At 42.8% G+C, this 18,010-nt stretch overlaps 1 protein-coding gene across 2 annotated transcripts in view; it reads right to left on the reverse strand.

The window, feature by feature from the left end:
- Positions 1-9,899: 9,899 nt before the first annotated feature.
- Positions 9,900-18,010, reverse strand: part of FAM20B (FAM20B glycosaminoglycan xylosylkinase) — a 40,047-nt gene continuing 31,936 nt past the window's right edge. For both annotated transcript variants that reach the window (XM_020984313.2, XM_020984314.2), the window contains exons 7-8: positions 16,378-16,437; positions 9,900-14,267 (exon numbers count right to left, since the gene is read on the reverse strand). In XM_020984313.2, coding sequence (XP_020839972.1) covers positions 14,036-14,267; positions 16,378-16,437 — 292 coding nt within the window. In that variant the 3' untranslated portion in view covers positions 9,900-14,035. The remainder of the gene's footprint in view (positions 14,268-16,377; positions 16,438-18,010) is intronic.

Consider the following 18,010-nt stretch of genomic DNA (forward strand, 5'->3'; position numbering starts at 1 on the left):
GAGGGGAGCAGTAGCCACGCTGTGGGAGCTGACCTTCCAGTGAAAGCAGGAATGAGCACCAACCAGGACATCACCACCTGTGATCCTGTGGTCTTCAGTTTCTTACCCAAGACTTTGTAATCTTTGGTGCTGTATTCTAGGTCCCTTCTGGTAGCATCTTTTGTAATAACATGAATCATTAGAAGTGATTAGCGGTTATGTGTCTGGACAAGCCTTGGGAGGGTCTCCATCATGTTTTGGATAGATGCCTGGGGAGGAGAATAAAACCTTTCTATCATTGTTACCAGATTAACAAAGACATAATTCTATATCCAAGCAGGAAGTCAGCAACCACTGTCATAATTTTCTTTTTTTGTTTGAAAACCTTTATTAATTGGGAGAGCCTGGGCCAGGCTCTTGTGAGTACCATTGCCATTGATAGGGAGACTGGTGTAGTGAGGGGAGGCCTTGAGCTCGGGCCTGGAAGAGAGTTGGGCTGGGTAGGCAGAGAGAAAGGAGAAGGCAACTGGACAGCCTTAGGCCAGCAACTGGGGGATCAGCAGGTCAAAGGTCTGATCTAGAGGATCTGAAGACCTTCTCTTCCTGCTTCTGGTTGGAGAGGTCCTTTGCATGTTGTTCCTTCCCCTCTTCATAGTTATAGTCGACGGAGTTGAAGGGCCTTCATCTCATTGTTTGCTATGTCTTCCAGAGTAGCTTCTCAAATGTCTTTCCCATAAAGCCTGCGCTTGTGGTCCAAGTATCTCAGGATGGCGTTGCTGTGGTACAAGGTAAAATCTACATCTGTGAACTTGAGGAGTTGCCCATGGAGACAGCTGTCTTTGAGGTGCCCTTGTATTCCTATCTCTTCAGTTGCTACGTCCTCCGTGCAGGTCTGGCCCTCATCCACCAGCAGCATCTGGATGGCTTCACACTGCCATCAAAGAAAGATGGTATAAGGAGGCATGGTGGGTGGGGGGTGACAGAGCAGGAGCAGAAAGTCCCCATACTTGTCTTCTTCTGGCCCTTTATTTTTGCTAGATGCTTTTGTGGCTCCACTTTATCATTCCTTGGAGGATCAGCAGCTGCTTCCCTCTCTGTGCACTGAGATCTCTCTTTCAAAACTTCCAGTGGGTTTTTATAGACCAAGTACGCAGTATTCCTTTTCCTTTCCTTCCTCCCACTGGGTGGTGTTCTACTTTCTGACCTCCTGAAAAAGGTCAATGCTTACTCCTGCCATTTTAAACCACCTTTTCTTCATGTGTGTGTGTGTGTGTGTGTGGTGTGTGTGTGTGTGTGTGAAGGAACATTTCATTGCTCCTGATTTAACCTAAAGGTTAGAGAGGCATTCCTCAAGTTAGTGTTGCAGAAGTGATAAAAGAGGGAAAACTTGGGAAGGGCAGGAAGCACACCTGTCCTTAGAAAAGCAGATTTCCCAGGATTCAGGAATAGTATTGGTAAGAACTCATAGCCAAAAATTCTCCTTATCTGTGACTAACCATGACCCTTAAAAGATTGGTGATAAAGCACACATCCCCCCAGAGAAGTGATGTATATGATGTATACAAAGTACAGAATCAGACAATTATCAAGTACCTATTAGATACCAGGCACTGTGCTAAGCACTAGGGATACAAAATACAAGCAAGGAAGCAAGACAGTCCCTACCCTCAAACAGCTTTCATTCTTTCTGTTTGTTTGTTTGTTGGCGAGGCAATTAGGGTTAAGTGACTTGCCCAGGGTCACACAGCTAGTAAGTGTCTTGTGACTGAGGCCACATTTGAACTCAGGTCCTCCTGCCTCCAGGGCCAGCGCTCTGTCCACTCAACCACCTTGCTGTCCTTTCTATTTGTTGCTTTCATTCTAATAGGTGAAGACAAAATATTACAGGAGTAGTGGACAGAGAAATCATGAAATGGGGATGGAGTCACTGGGCAAATTATTGACATGTTCTTTCCAGGAAAAGTAGTGTTGATTTGATTTCTGTGCTCAAAACCACAGCTGAATAGTGAGTAGGGGTAGGAGTGGAGAAGGGAGTGTTGGGGGTGGGCCGGGGCGGTGATATGAAGACGGCCAGAAAGTAGCACGGCAGACCTAAAACCAAGCAAGATATTGTGAATGCTCACTCACCAATTAGAACCCAGGGTCAAGGAGGTGGGCTGTGATGGATGGGGTGGGGGGGGAAGAGCAACAATAAAACATTTTTTAAAATGCATAGAAGAAAAAAACAAGAGGCACAGAAGGGGACACAAATACAGCAGTGTTGTTACTATCTTGTTAAACTTAATGTATTTCTTTTAAAAACAGTGTATGATATGCAATTGGCGGTAAAAACATACTAGTATTATGAGATTTGTAATTCAGAGGGACAAGCATAGCCTCTCAGCCCTGAGAATGATCTGGCACCATCTCAGTCTTTGAACTAGAAGGAAGACTTGACTCATCCTGAGGAATTCCTGTGGGAGGACACACATGGTCTGCAAGAGAGACTGGGAGGAAGGAGAGGGGACTGCTGGAGCTTCTGTCTCCTAGGAATTAATAATGAAAAGGAGAAATTGTCAGGAAACAACTGCAAAGGGGGCAGACCTAGGACCAAAAAGGGAGAGACAAATTAGCACAAAGAGCCAAACCTCTTTCCTAACATTAGGAAATTTAGAGAGGTCAAAACTATTTTCATACAAACAGGTTTTAATTTCAAATCCACTAAATATCAATAGAGAAGATCCACATAAAGGGTCATCAATAATTTTTGAGAATTTAAAAGGGTCCTGAGACCAGTAACTTTGAGAACCGATGCCCCTAAGCTAAAAAAAACGAGCTAGTTATTGTAAAAGGATGTTGATAATTAATTCTCCAGTTTCCAAGGTAAGAAAAAGGGGCAGGGTGGAAACAGGTGTGATACTTAGGTGAGATAAGCAAAGCCTAGGGGACATTCAGCTCTTCCAGTCCAGTGTGCAACTGAGCATCTTCCACATTGCCAGTTATTGGGTGTCACAAACAAAAGGTTAGTTTCATTTGTAATGTTCCTTACTGTTCTCAGTTTTGTGAAATGCTTTTGTTTATTGATGATTAACAAGTTCACAATAAAAAAGAGTATCAGAAAATAACTCTGCTCAAGAGATAAAGAGTGAGCTCAAGAACATAATTCTGATAATACAAATATAACAAAAGAATCTGATGAAGAAAAAAATGCTATACATGTAAAGAAGATGATGAAGGCAGCTAGAGGGCTCAGTGGATTGAGCACTAGGCCTGGAGTCAGGAAGACCTGAGTGCAAATTCTGCCTCAGCCACTTAATAGCCGTGGGCTGGGCAAGTCACTTAACTCTGTTTGCAGCTAGATTGCTCAGTGGGTAGAGGGTTGGGCCTGGAATCGGGAAGATCTAAGTTCAAATTTGGCCTCAGACATTTACTAGCTGTGTGACCCTGGGCAAGTCACTTAATACTGTTTGCCTTACTCCACTGGAGAAGGAAATGGCAAACCACTCCAGTATCTTTGCCAAGAAAACCCCACGGATGATATGGCCCAGGGGTCACAAAGAGTCAGACACAATTGAATGACTGAACAACATCAAAGAAGACGAACACAAGGCCAGGGATTTGGGGATGAATATATATATGTAAAAATGTGTAGAGAAGAGTACTGGAAATACACATAGTAGAAAGAAATATGTAGATAGTGGGAATACTGGGCTTTGGTTCTGAAGACTTGGGTTCAAATTTCCACTCTGTCACTCACTGACTTCATGCCTTGGGGCACTGGGACTTAACCAAGGGCTGTTTCTTTAAAATGAAGGCACTGGACTGGATGATCTCCAAGGCCCTATCCAGTTTCAACATCCTGTGATTCCACGATTCCCGATGAAAAGGGCATCATTTCCACCAAACCTTAGAACCAGCTGGGGCTGGTAGAGACAGCACAAAAAACCTTTTGAGCTAAGTTGGAGGTTGAGGAAGTTCAAAGAGGAGACAAAACTGCTAGAATGGGACGATGCTAATGGACAGCACAGCTGTTCAACTTTTATTCTATTTCTGTTTTCTCCACCAAGGACAATGAATATTGAGACTGGGAAGAACTGAACCAAAATGTTTAGGAAGGGATGGAAATCCAGGATGAGTTCCAAGATGGGAAGGTAGCATCTTAGAAGCCTTTAATTAATCAGTTCAAGTCACCAGGTCTAGACAAATCACATCTGAGAACTCAAAAGAAAAAAAAATGTTTAAGATTGGCAAATTGTCAGGGGTCCTTGGGCAAAAAAAAAAAAGGAAACAAAGGGGTGCCACGAGACAGAAGATGGGGAAACAACCCAATTTCTGAAAAGAGTAAGAAGGGGAAGGGAGATTGGAAACTCACAGCTGACTTTGGTTCCTGGCAAAATTCCAGGATGTATTTTTAAAGGATGCTGTGTGAGCATTTTAAAAAGGGAAGTTCTGGTTACTAAGAGCCGTCATGAGCTCATTAAGAACAGGACATGGCCAGCTAACCTCATTTCCTTTTTTGACAGTGTTGCTAGAGCGACAGGTCAGGACAATGCCATTGACCTAGTATATCTGGATTTCAGCTAGGATTCTAAGTCTTATGATCAGATGAGAAAATTATGTACAAATACTGACACTTTGATATTTTTGCAAGTAGGAGGGAGAGAAGTGATGTGGATACCAAGTTAGATTCAGAATTGGTCAAATGACCACAGGTAAAAACAATCATTAATGACTCAGTGATAACCTAGGGGGAAGACTTTAATGTGTCTCTTTTTGGTTAATAATTTAAAGGAACAGAAAATATACTGATCAAATATGCAAATGACACACACCTGGGAAGAATTAGTAAAGTATCTAAAAAACCATCTTGACCAACTATAGGCAGCATAGTATAGTGAAGAGAGCAATGAATTTAGAGTCAAAGGGCCAGGGTTCAAATCCCACCTCTCCCACTTACTACCTGTGTGACCTTGCATAAGTCATATAAGGCTCTCCGAGCCTCAGTCTGCATGGATGAGGGGGCTGCAGGAAACAATCTTCAAGGTGCCTTTCTATGATCAGATAACTAAAACAAGCCACACATAATAAAGTGAAATTTAATAGAGTTAAATGTTATCTTATACTTGGGGTTCAAAAACTACCTGCAGCACAAGTTCAGGATGGGGCATGGCTCGATAGTAGTTCATGTTAAAAGAAAAAAAAAAGATCTGGATAAGTGGAACCAACTACAACAATATAAATAAAACCAACTCTAAGACATCAAAACTCATGCCAAAGCTATGGCCAATCTTCACTCCAGAGGATTAAAAATAAAACACAGTTGGTGGAGAGGTGCTGGGCCACACGCAGGTGTAGAATAAGATCTTCAAGCAGATACTGGTGGGCGACTCTTCAGGGATATTGTAGAGCTCAGGTATGGGTTGGCCTTGATGACCCCTGAGCGCCCCTCTGGCTCAGAGATCTGGATTCCAAGCCCAGGTCACACAGCTGGTGTCAGAGCAGGGATTCTGATTTCCACGTCTTCTTCTGGATCTATTTCTCATCCTACTCTGGGTGAGATGGCCTCAGGAGGATGACTCAGCTACTGAGGCAACACCAGAAGTAGATTTTGCCTTGCTGGGTTTGGAGCTTCTAGGAAACAAACCACATCGATGCCCCAGGCAAATGTACTCAATGCATCCAGTTACTCATCTCTGTCTTGCCTACGTCTTCATCCAGGCCCTACCCTACGTCTGCAATTACACCTCCAAAACATCGTGCCAAAATCCTTTCCCCGTCGACTCAGTCACTGAGTTCTGAGCCCTTTCAGAACAGCTTTCCTAGCCGGAAAAGTAATGGTGACTCCTTCTCCAGGTCACCCTCCTCAACTTCCCCTTTACTTAGCATCCCACCAATGGCCCCTCTAATCTATCTGCAGCCTTAACAAAGCCAGTTACACTTAAGACCTTAATGCTGTCTCTGTTCCCCTGTACTGAAACATACTGAAAGTTCCTTAAAGGTTGTATGTGTGCAATAGCCACAGCATAGCTCTGTGTGCAATTAGCCTTGGAGAGAGGTTGGTGATTAAATAAGGATGACACTGTATTTACTTTGGAGTTCATAGGAGTAACCCATACTCTGGGGCCTGCTACGCAGTTTTCCTTTTGCAAAATGAAACCCACTACCTGAAGGTGTAGCAGATGTTATTAGTGAGTTCATGGCTTCAAAGAACTTGTCCAAAAGACATAGATTACTTGGGAAGGTACATCATTGTAAAGCTTTCTTAAAATATGATCTTTGGAATTCTGTGTCGAGGGATACCATTCCACGGGCAGAACTCCACACTCCCAGGGTGTTTTCCAGTCGCTTATTTTTGTGATCCTTCCATGCGGATTTACATAGGGTCTCAGCAAAATGATTTGCCCAGGTAAGAGGAGGGGGGGCAATGCTTTGAGGGCTATGAGCAAATCTTAGGATTTTAAGAAGGGAATTGTTTACTCTAAAGAGTTCCCAGTAGGAGCATGGACACCCAAGCAGACCTTTTGACTCCATCAGTGGGCTTTGGTGAGCTGCTCCCACAGTTCTGTCCTTTGCTGCACGTGTGTGAATGTGACTCAGGGGACTGCCTGCCTTAAACCTACCTGCATGTTAGTGTGGGCGTTTTAAACGCGCACCCATCACACCCAAACCTTCAGCTATGAGTCTACTCACTCACAGACTTATTTTGAATCTTCTCTCTTCATTTGGCATGATTAAAAAGTCACCGTTTCGCTTTAGTTTCTCTAAAAGCATTGGGATTTAGACTCGGCACTTTGAGCTGTTAACTGAATCTCTGAATTCCCTGATTCTCTTAGGCCATCTAGAGGTTGTTATGGACATTACATGATTTTCTGAGCAAGCTAGAGAATCAGGGCTCCAAATCACAAAGGGTCAACAAGTCTTTTAATCTTCTTTCAAGGAGAACATAATACTTTCAGCTCAAAGTCTTTCAAGGGGAACTCATCCTAACAACCTTAAAGAAGACAGTTAACTCTGATATGAAAATAATTTTTGGGTGAGATCAGATGTCTCTTTTGAGACAAAGATGCCTTCTCTTGGGGGAAAACAAGTCTTGATAGAATTACGATAAAATAACCCTTTGGTGCCCCACAACCTGCAAACTAGTGATCTGCTGTGGAGCATTTGGAAGCACAGCAGATACCTGGGACGTCAGTGGATTTATATTGAGGGTTAGGTGGCATGAGGCTGGCTTTCTGATGCCACCCATCTTCCATTTCTATAATACCTTAAGGTTTACAAATTTTTCTCATAACTAGCCCTATAGGGGAGGCAGCTAGATGGCTCAGTGGACAGAACGCTGGCCCTGGAGTCAAGAGGACTTGAGTTCAAATCCAGCCTCAGACACTTACTGTGTGACCCTGGACAAGTCACTTAACCTCCATTTGTCTTAATCCACTAAAGAAAGAAATGACAAATGATTCCAGTACCTTTGCCAAGAAAACCCTGTGGACAGTATTGGTGCACTATGGTCCACAGGGTCACTAAGAGTAAGACATGACTGAACAACAAAGCCCTATACATAGTGTAAATACTATCCCCATTTTCACAAATGACGGAACTGAGATATTGTCAGTCACTACAAAAAACCAGATTCTTTCTCCAAATGCAATGCTATTTCCACCACACCAAACTTGTCACATATCATGACACATTCTACTTAACTTGTGAACATCTTACCTTCTTTACTACACAGAGAGCACCTTACAAGGTAGTACCATGTTACTCATTGTTCCCTCATTGCCTGGGTAAGTCACCTCCATGAACCCATCTCTTTCCTCTGCTGCAGAATGGGCGTTGCTGTGGCTGAGGCTGGCCTCCCTCGGCAGGGTGGGGCTCAGATGAGATGATAATGAAGGGGCAGTGTGGACCACCAAAGGTCTGATCCCAGGTCTGATCCTCCAAGGTCAAAACATGCTTCTCTCACTTACCAGCTGGGCCTCTCTGGGCCTCAGTTTCCTCATTTGTAAAATGAGAGGACTGATCTAGATCAATAACTCTCAAAATGTGGTTTGTAGGCTCCTAGGGGTCCCTGAAGTCAAAGCTATTTTCACAATAATGTTAAGACATTATTTGCCTACTAAAATACTCCAATTATACTTAAGAGGCCAGATTTTCTTTATATACTTCAACCAAAACAACACATCCATAACAGAATGAATGCAGAAAGACATGAGACCCCCCACTGTCTTCTACTAAGCCAAAGATTAGAGATTTACAAAAAATATGTAAAACAATGACACGCTTTTTTGTTCGGGAGAAGTTATTTTTCATTAAAATGTCAACATACGATGGGTTTAACTGAAATATTTTTAAAAATCTCATCAGTTTTAATTTCTTGTACAGTAAATACTGACAGCTATATCCACCTCAACAAAAGGGGTCCCTGGGGTCCTCAATTATTTTTAAGTGGGTAAAGGGGCCCTGAGACACCAAAGTTTGAGCAGCCGATTTAGAGGTCCCTTGTGACCCTATAAAGCACTTTGTAAGCCTTGAAGGCGTAAATAAATACAAGTTATTATTTTGAATCTACCACAGGGCCCACCACATAGTAGATCTTCAGTAACTGTTTAATGGAAATACAAATGCTCTACTTGTAGAGGCAGTTAGGAGGCATGACAGATAGAGATGAGTCTGGAGTCAGGAAGAGCTGAGTTCAAATCCAGCCTCAGACACTTCTTAGCTGTGTAGGCAGGTCTCTTAACCTCTGTATTCCTCAGTTTCCTCATTTGAAAAAATGGGAATTATAAAGCACCTACCTCCCAGGGTGGTTGTGAGGTTAAAGTATTTGTAAAGCTCTCTGAATCTCTGAGCACTTTATAAATACTATGATTATGAACATCTACCTTGCCCTAGAATTTCTGTAGCATCTTAATGCTGGGGTACTGGTTCAGGTTCAAACCGAATCAGTTCTCCAGCATTAAAGATAATCCCCTGGCCTATGACATTCAGAAGCAGAGAAGATTAGCTGTTCCTTACAAGTCACTATGAATAAAAGATTAAGTCAAAGAGAGCCCCTCCTTCCTTGCCACATAACCCACCTTTTTAACCACAGGTTCTTGTACATACAGGAGCTGTGACTGAGAAATGATGGATGACTTAAGTCTAGACCTTGATAAAGGGCTTATACTGACCTCACCACACTGAGTCAACAAAGTAAACACAAGGACTGAATTTTCCCACACATTTCAAGTACAAATAATACTGAACTGCACACATGTAATCTTGATGGAGGCTTCATGAAAGCTCCAAGTCCTAGTTATTTTCCACTTTCCCCCAGTAATCATTTTTTTGTTTTGAGAAGATATAACACAGGGAAAAGACCCTTGGCTTAGTTCTCTTGAGTGAGATGTCCAGGTGCCCTAAGAGTTATGATCTGGTAACTACAACTTCCCTCCACAACTGCCTCTTCCAAGAGCTGGTAGGCCTCACCTCGGCTGGTAGCTGATCCATCAGCATTCACAATTCTTCACCTTTGGGAAAAGTGCCAACTGAAGAATACACAAAAGTACACACACCATCATCCTGGAATGTCTACCTGGGCACTGCTACAAGGTCATATTAGCCTGTTGGTAACAAATGACTTTACAGTCTCATCCATTATGAAATTAACGTGTTGGGGGCAGCTAGGTGACGCAGTGGATAGAGCTCCAGCCTTGGAGTCAGGAGGACCTGAGTTCAAATCCGGCCTCAGACACATAACACTTAACTAGCTGTGTGACCTTGGGCAAGTCACTTAGCCCCCAATTGCCTCACCAAAAAGCAAAACAAACAAAAAAATTAAAGTGTTGAAAATGGTGCAAGAGAACCAACCCACTGCCATTGTTACTCCTTTATGAAACAGGTAGGAAAAGGAACACGGACCACTGGAAATATCTCGAGAGGGAGAGAGATGATACGCCAGCATTTATTAAAATCTTTATTCGCTTCACGTTTCTTGATTCAGAACTTGAACTGACAGAACACACGTAAAAACTGAGATGTTCGTTCTCTTGTTCTATTGAGCATCTCTCTCTCTCTCTCTCCCCCTTTTTTTTAAACCAAGAATGACCTTTAGCTGTGCAGCTGGGGCTTCTACGCAGCTTGAAGCAGAGTTCTTGCCCCTCCTTTCAAGCTTCCATTAGTGAATAAGTTACCTTCTCCATAAATTATCCCCCACCCCAGCCCATTCCACCTCACCCCTATTTGTTTGAATGAATGATGACTCAGTTCACTCGGTGTCTGGCAGAGTTGATTGGCAGGCCCTCTTTCCTTTCCCTCCTAACCCTTATGCTCTGTCAGGATCTCAGAGACCAAAGTTGGATATCTGTGCACCTCGTTCTTATTCACAGGGACTTGGAAAGTTTCTTTTACCTACTTCAATTTCAGTTCTTCCAGGAACATGGACCATGCCAAAGTTAAGGGTGTTCTGTTGGCTATGACTGTGCCTAGGACATGCAGGGATTTTCTTGTGCCTGTACTCCGAAACTTGAAATTATAATTTAGGGACCTGAGTCAAACCTCTCATTTTACATATGAGGAAGCTTCTATCCATACCACAGAAGTAAAGGTGACTTCCTGAAGGACACCCAGCACATCGTTCCTCTGAATTCCTAACCCAAGTCCCCATCTCCAACATGATCAACTTTCTGAAACCTTAATATCACAGGAGATGCTCTCTTATTTGGGCATGATAACTCACTAGTGTTTCTAAAACACTAGTGGACAAAAGCATGGTGGTGTATGGGAGATGGGGGAAAAGGGAGGAGGAATGTACTGTGCATTGGAAAAGAAAAATGAATTCCAATGGGAGATGAGTATGCTGACTAGTAACACCCTGAAATTATTCCATTATCTATTCCATGTGCAGGATTCATTTTTCCTACAAAGACCTCCAGAGAATTAACAGCCCAGTCACGAGTCCTTCCACTCCCTCCTTAATGTTCAATTCTTGACATGCAATATGTTAGCTTCAACTGTGAACAGAGACTTGGGAGAATGACTCACTGGGAGGAGATGATCTGTGAGCAAATAAAATCCTATCCAGTAATCCCCTTTGTGTGGCAACTTAATTTACTTTTTTTCTCTTCACAATGTAAGCAACACCTCATATTAACAAGCAGATTTAGAATTAAAACCTGCAAAAACACTTCCATAAACTTAAAAATTGAGGTTTCAACCATCAAGAATCAGGACACAGTTTCTTAACTCTAAGACCTTACTTTGTGGGGGACATTATCAAAATATAATCTGTCTACTCTTAACACTTCTAGGTGTACTTAGCTTTGGATTCTTACTTCAAATGCACACTTGGGCTGCTGTCAGCAACCCTGACACTAATGACCACACAATGGTTGAACTGTACACACCCTAATCATAAGTAGCTCAGAATCCAAATGAAGTGGACCAGAGCCCAAAGGCATTTATTATTATTATTATTATCATTGTCATTATGACTGTTAGCAGGGATCTCATTCTTCAAGATGAATTTATTGTGCGTGAAGTTTGGAGTCATTGCTTTATGGCTGATTCTCATTTAGAGTCTTCTAAACCTGCCCCCCGGATTCTCCCAATTTCATTCAATCCTAACATAGGACACATTCTGCACACCAATGCAGATAAACCTAATTCTAGCAACAAAGCTCTAGTTTTAACTACTATTCTGGTTCTGAGTCTCAAGGTCCATGAATTTGTGCTTGGTAAGAAACAGAAAATGAAACAAAGAATTTGTTGTAATAAGGAAGTGAATTGATGTTTGGGGGGGAAAAAAGGCCCATTTTAACCAAGCCACTTCTATTTTCTATCTTCTTCCTTTAGCAGAATAATCTACTTTCAATCACCAGAATGAAATTCCCAAGTTTTCAGAAGTTTCCACTCTTTTCAGTTTGACCTCATAAAGGCAAGAGGTATGTCTGGAAAGATGTGATCACAGAATCTTCTTTTATTCTGTATAGCATGAAAGTAGCATTTATCACAGAGAGCAAGGCTTGAGATCCAACTCTATCTCTGCAGCTCTCTCCCAGAGATTTTAGGACAGGTGCTATCCAAGTGACTCTTGGCCTAAGTGAGAACTTTCCTGGATACACACAGTAAACAATCTTGAAACTGGAATAGGCATCTTCTCCCTTTGACACAATGATAGCATTTTGCGTATTTTCCTTCTCCTCATGTGTCAAGACCCTTTTATCTTAACAGCCCATTCTCATCCTGGTCTCAGATGATGTATACAAGATTTTAAAAAAAAGGCCCAAGGTCCATGATATTGCCAAAGGGATACTCAATATTATATCTTAAATCCAGAAAACTGGGCCTTAAATCTCCTAAATTCATTTCAAGACTCTGACTGTTTTAACCTGATTCCCAGCGGCTGGGATCAAACATGTTCAATTATATCATATAAATAGTAGTCTTTAAACAAGGGAAGTATAAACCTAGAAAAGTAATAAGGACTAGAAGCAGATGAAACATGAGTGACATACACACATACCCAGGCAAATCGGCACCAAGCTTATTTGGGGGACTGAGAGTCCATCAGACCTGCTTACCTCACATATCCAGAGTCTTTTTATCAGAATACAAACACAGGCCTAGTTATAACAACCTTAAGTGCCACAAAGTTTGGAGCTATGAAAACACAGCTAGAATATTACAGTGTAGTTTCAGGACATAAGATGAGAATAAAGGGTCAGATGGGAGTATGAAACAAGAAAGTCTTAAAAGCTGCACGAAGCAATACTGAATCCAATTGAAAGGCTCAGAAAGCCATTGCAAATTCGTTCTACTCTCTTCTATGGCCCCCCCAATCACAAATCATCTGCAAAGTCCTGTTGTCAGAAAAGTGACCACTACTGTTTCAAGAAGAGAGCTGTTTTTTTTTTTCTCACCAAAGAGGCAGCCCCTGGAGTGCTCTCCTCTGAGGGACCCAGAAGCCTAAATGACTCTGGATCCTTCACGGTGCTGAGCCTTAAAGGCAGAGGTAAAGAGGAGCAAAGGAGAAGGGCTTTCCAAGGTAGATGGGACCTCTGAGGCCATCTGATCCAAGCCACCCCTGAATGGCAGTCTCCCTCCTACAACACAACATGGTTGTTTTCTTTAAGATTCAGGGACAACATGACATGAGGGCCCCAGCCCACTCCACTCTTTTTTCTCCAGGGTTTTTGTTTAGTCAGCCCTGCTCACCAGGAAGGAATTTGCCTGCTTGGAGCAAAGTTAAGTCTATGCTCAAGATACATTAGAAAGCCCAGGAAAGTTTCCTTCAGAGACCAATTTTATCCTGGATACGTTTACATTTCTTACAATACTGAATGGAATCTTTTTCCCAGGAATCAAGAATACATAGGAAGCTAACCTGAGGGCACACTTCCTGCTTTGATTCTTTGAGGGCAGATTCATTCTAGCCCTTCCTTGCAACTCCATAGGGTTTGCTACTGTTGTTTTTCTTTTTTTAAAGGGCAGAGTGAGATCCTCCAGAGATAAACCCTCTGAAGGGATGTGCTATTTTTTGCTTAGTGATGGTTTTACTCACCAGCACTACCACCTCTTTAAGAGGTGGCAAGTATCTTCTCCAATAAGAACAAAGCTGCTTAAACTGCACCTGAAATAGCTGAAGTCTCTTTCGATGATAAGCAAGAGGGAAGATTGGGCACAGAGGGCAAAGGATGGAAGAAGGACGGGAAGGTTCAACTGAAACACGCATACGTACACACGCACACGCACATACACACTCCAGAACCATTCTGGTATTCACATTCAAATTCCATGCTTCTTTAGTCCTCTGCAACTGGAAATCCAGCTTGTCCAAGTGTGAGGCCCATTACTAGAAATGGACACACCAAAAAAGAACAGGACCAAGGATGTCAGGAGGCTGTGCAGGGACCTCTCAATGGTCTAAAGCTCTTAGCTTCTTATAGGGAAAAACACCAGATACCCAAAGGCACCCCATTCCCTATGACCAGAGAGCTCTGCTGGTTGTTTTCAGTCTTTTCCCATCCATCCGTTTGGAATCAATTGTGCTGTTTTTCTATCATTTGTAAAAAGAAGTTTCAAATGTTTCCCACTAAAATTACAAGTGGGAGAGAGTCATCCTATCCTCCACCAACACAGTATCTGTCCCAAACTGATCGGTGCACTGCTTTACGGTGGCCAAGATGCTCAGGAGCCGTTGGTCCATAGCCTCCAGGTGGGAGTCAGAGAGCACAGGGGAGATGGGGTCATGAGCCATAGCTGATTTTAAGGCAGACTTAAGTACACCATTCTTTAGGTAGTTCAGCCTGTTCCAGGTGGAGACCCGAATTCTATAAAACAAGAGATGAGCACAGGTCACTGGAAACTCTCTGTGGCCAATGAGATGTGGCAGCCTGCTTGGACTAGCTCTTCATCAGGGACAAAGTTTGCTTCCATTTTTAACTGTCACAGTTGCCTTTCTTATTGTTTCACTGACACAAAGAAGTCCCAGTAGGAGATGAACTCCTTGAGGGCAGGGACATACTTTTGCTTTTCTTCTGGCCCATAACAGGCTCTTGATAAATGCTTGTCGACTAAGGAGATCTTTTATTTAATCTAAGACTAGCAAGAACACAGGCCTTTTAAGCCAAATTCCAGCCAAGTTTGAAGGAAAAGTGTGGACCTGCTCAAGCACAGTCCTTTCTATTAGTCTCAAGGGTCACACAGCGGAGGAGGGAGCCCAGGGCCAGGTAAGGATCTCTAAGGGCTCCCCACTGCCTCCAACATCTCCTGTTTGGCATCTACGGCTCTGTGCAAGCTGGCTCCAATGGACCTTTCCAGCCTTATTATATGTTACTATGCCTCCCATACACTATAGCCAAGTCAAAATAGCTTCCTCACACATGACCCTCCATCTCCTATGCTGGTGTGTACCTCTGAACTGGCTCTCTCCCATGCCTCACCTCTGCCTCTTGAGAGCTCTTGTTTTCTTCAAGACTCAGCTCAAGCAGCAACTAAAAGCCTTTCTACAACCCCAGCTGCTAATGCCTTCTTCCCCCCACAAGTACCTTGGATTTATTCTGTATATGCCTACACCTACACCTATCTATCTATCTATCTATCTATCCATTCACTCATCTATCTTTCTATCCATCTACTCTATCCCTCTCCCTAGCCCCAACACTTCAGCCTCAATGAAAGAATGTAAGTTCCTTGAGGGCAGGGACTATACATCACTTCTGTCTTTGTATCCTCAGTGTAGCACAGTGCCTAGGTGCTTAATGAATGCTTGCTAACTGAGTTAAAGCACAACCTTTAAGGTATTGTTTCAGTCAACATACAGGAAGTCTTCAACTTATAAATGGGGTGTGCTCCAAAAATGCATTTTGTAAGCCTGGCTGGAACTCTAAAAATATTTGCTTGGAACTCCAAGTGCACAAACCATGTCATAAATGGTGACTGGGTTCTCAAACCAACCCACAAAATTTTAACGTTGGCACCAGTGGGTTGGTGGGAAAAGGGCAAGAAATCCTAAGTGACAGAATTCGTGAGGGAGCTACAGGCCTTGTGGTCCCCAGGCCACCTAGCCGAGGCATCCCTTTTCAGTCATTCACATATGGCCAAGGCACTAACTGTGCTGAACCTTCCCACACTGTGAGAAAGAACATATTTGAATAGTAAGTAGAGAAACATTTTGCTAAAGTCAAATGTAAATTCAGGGCTAGTCTGTGTCTCTGCTTTTGTCAATCTGCAGAAAACCCAGAGTCAACTACACTCCAACTATCAGCTGCTAATGAATCTAATCTAAAGGAGAAAAATGAGATTTCTTGCTTACTACATCCAGTTCTGTGGATCATAGGAATTTTAGGGAGTATGTCAACCATCAGTAACACTCCTGAATCTGCCCTGGGAAGCATCCAGGGGGGTACAATAGAGAGGACATAGGGTTTACAGTCAGGAAAAACTGAATCCCAATCCTGCCTCAGACATGTCCTAGCTAGCTCTGAGAACCTGGGCAAGACACTGAATCTCTCTTAGGGTTAGTTTCCTCATCTGTAAAATGGGGTCATACGAGCACCTGCTACCCAGGTTTTGTTAGGATCAAATGCGGTAACACACATGAAGTGTTTTGCAAATCTTAAAATGCTATGTAAATGTTAGCTATTATTATTATTATACTCTATGGAATGAAATCTTACTAGATAACTCTTGAATATTCAAATTAGCAATGACAAATTAGGAAAAGGTTTTACAGCCAGCAACCCATTTTCTTTTAGGATCTAATATGAATGTGCTTTAAAAAAAACCAAACATGAAAACTATGAAAGCAAAATTGCCTTTGGCTTTGCCTTCAAACTTCTGCAACTCACAGAAGTGTGGCTCAGGAGGCTTATGTCCTGCCTGGGTCAATGTGCCAGAGGTGTGGAATACCACTCCTCATCTCAGGGATGTTTAACTCACATGCAACACTGGTAGAGAGGGGCGAGGATGCTTCTCTCATCTAGCGTAGGGTTTCCAAAGCTGAAAAATAAATGAGAAGCCAGTGAATTAGCTTGAGAAGAGCCAGCACTCCTCCCAACCTTAGCAAGTTCTGTAAAGAATCCCCAAACTGGTCCCAGATAATTTCATGCTACACCAGGTCCAATCACTTATATTAAAAAACAAACAGGGCATGACCAATCAGACACGTGATCCCTAATGGCCAGTTCTGCAGCATCTGACAAATAAAAATGACAATCCCTTTCTAGGATCCTTTACCCTATCAAGATCTCCCAAGATGCTCAGGCACCACTGAACAGTAATTGACTGATATAACTCCAAAACAGCGGTGAGGGTTAAAAAAAAGGGGGGGAGGGGGAGAGGGGTTCAATTTCAGTTATTTGAAGGCATTACCAGGAAAGGGGAGGGGAAAACTAAAGGCTCCCTACAGACTGTTCCACAATCAACATGTCTCAAAAGGATTGCCTCGGTTTTTCCCTTTTGTTCCAATTCTCCTTTCACAACATGACTAATGTGGAAATGTGTTTAATATGATTGTACATGCCATCTTGGGGAGGAGGTAGGGAAGGAGGGAGAGAGAAAAAAATCTGGAATTCAAAATATTGTAAAAGTGAATGTTGAAAACTATCTTCGTGTGTAATTGAAAAAAATAAAATGCTACTAAGTGGGGGGAAAAAAAAAGGACTGCCTCACTGTTCACCAAAACGACACATGGGAAAGCCCTCCTGCTGCATGCTAGTGTACTCCCTCTGCCAAACTGGTGCTCTCCCTGTTTCACAGAGGCACAGGAGACCCTGACTCACTGTACATCAAGCATTTGTGTTAAAATGGTCTTGGCAGGTAATTTAAAGACAGAAATGAGTGACCATATTAGAAACATTCTCCACATTCCACTCTGGAAATGGAACAAGCCCCTGCTCACATTGTACCAGTGCTCAGCACAATCTGCGTCTTGAAAGGAGAAAACAGCTACAGTGATGATTCCAGGGCAAAATTCTGCTCTAAATAATTAGGGTCCAAGCAAGTATCAGAAAGCTTCAAAGTATATGGCCACTCTGGCCTGGCTTGACTGTGCAATGCTGGTGGGCCCCACTCTAGGCTGCTGCCACCATCTTTCACAGAGTGCAGGGCACCAGGTGTTCTGTACAAGATGGTGGCACTGTGGGCAAATGTTGTGCATTCATTCTTAAGGAGTAGCTTCGCTGTATCCCCAGCAGCAGCAGTGATGTAGCACCTGCTATGTTCTGAACGCCAAACATCTCATTGCTGCCACCACCAAGTGTGAGGCCCTGCACCAGAAACCGTGGGAGAGATGGCTCAGCTCTGCTCCCAAATCCTTAAAAAAAAAAAAAGGGTAAGAACAAGGTTCTCTTTATCCCTCAAGATCTCCTAGCCAAAGAAAGGGATGGAAACAGCTTTTCTGTTAAATACGCATCGCCAGAGGGCTATGTTTAGACGGCCATGACAACAGCAAATGGAGAACAACTAAATCTACCAAATCAGGTGTTAAATTATTTGTACCTTTGCACAAATGAAATCTGAGGTTGAACAAGTGTCAGTGCCCAGTGCACTCTCAGTTTTGCAAACTTGTCCA

This window comes from Phascolarctos cinereus, unplaced genomic scaffold, assembly GCF_003287225.1.
Source record: "Phascolarctos cinereus isolate Bilbo 61053 unplaced genomic scaffold, phaCin_HiC Scaffold_5;HRSCAF=322, whole genome shotgun sequence".
In the NCBI taxonomy this organism is placed as follows: domain Eukaryota; kingdom Metazoa; phylum Chordata; class Mammalia; order Diprotodontia; family Phascolarctidae; genus Phascolarctos; species Phascolarctos cinereus.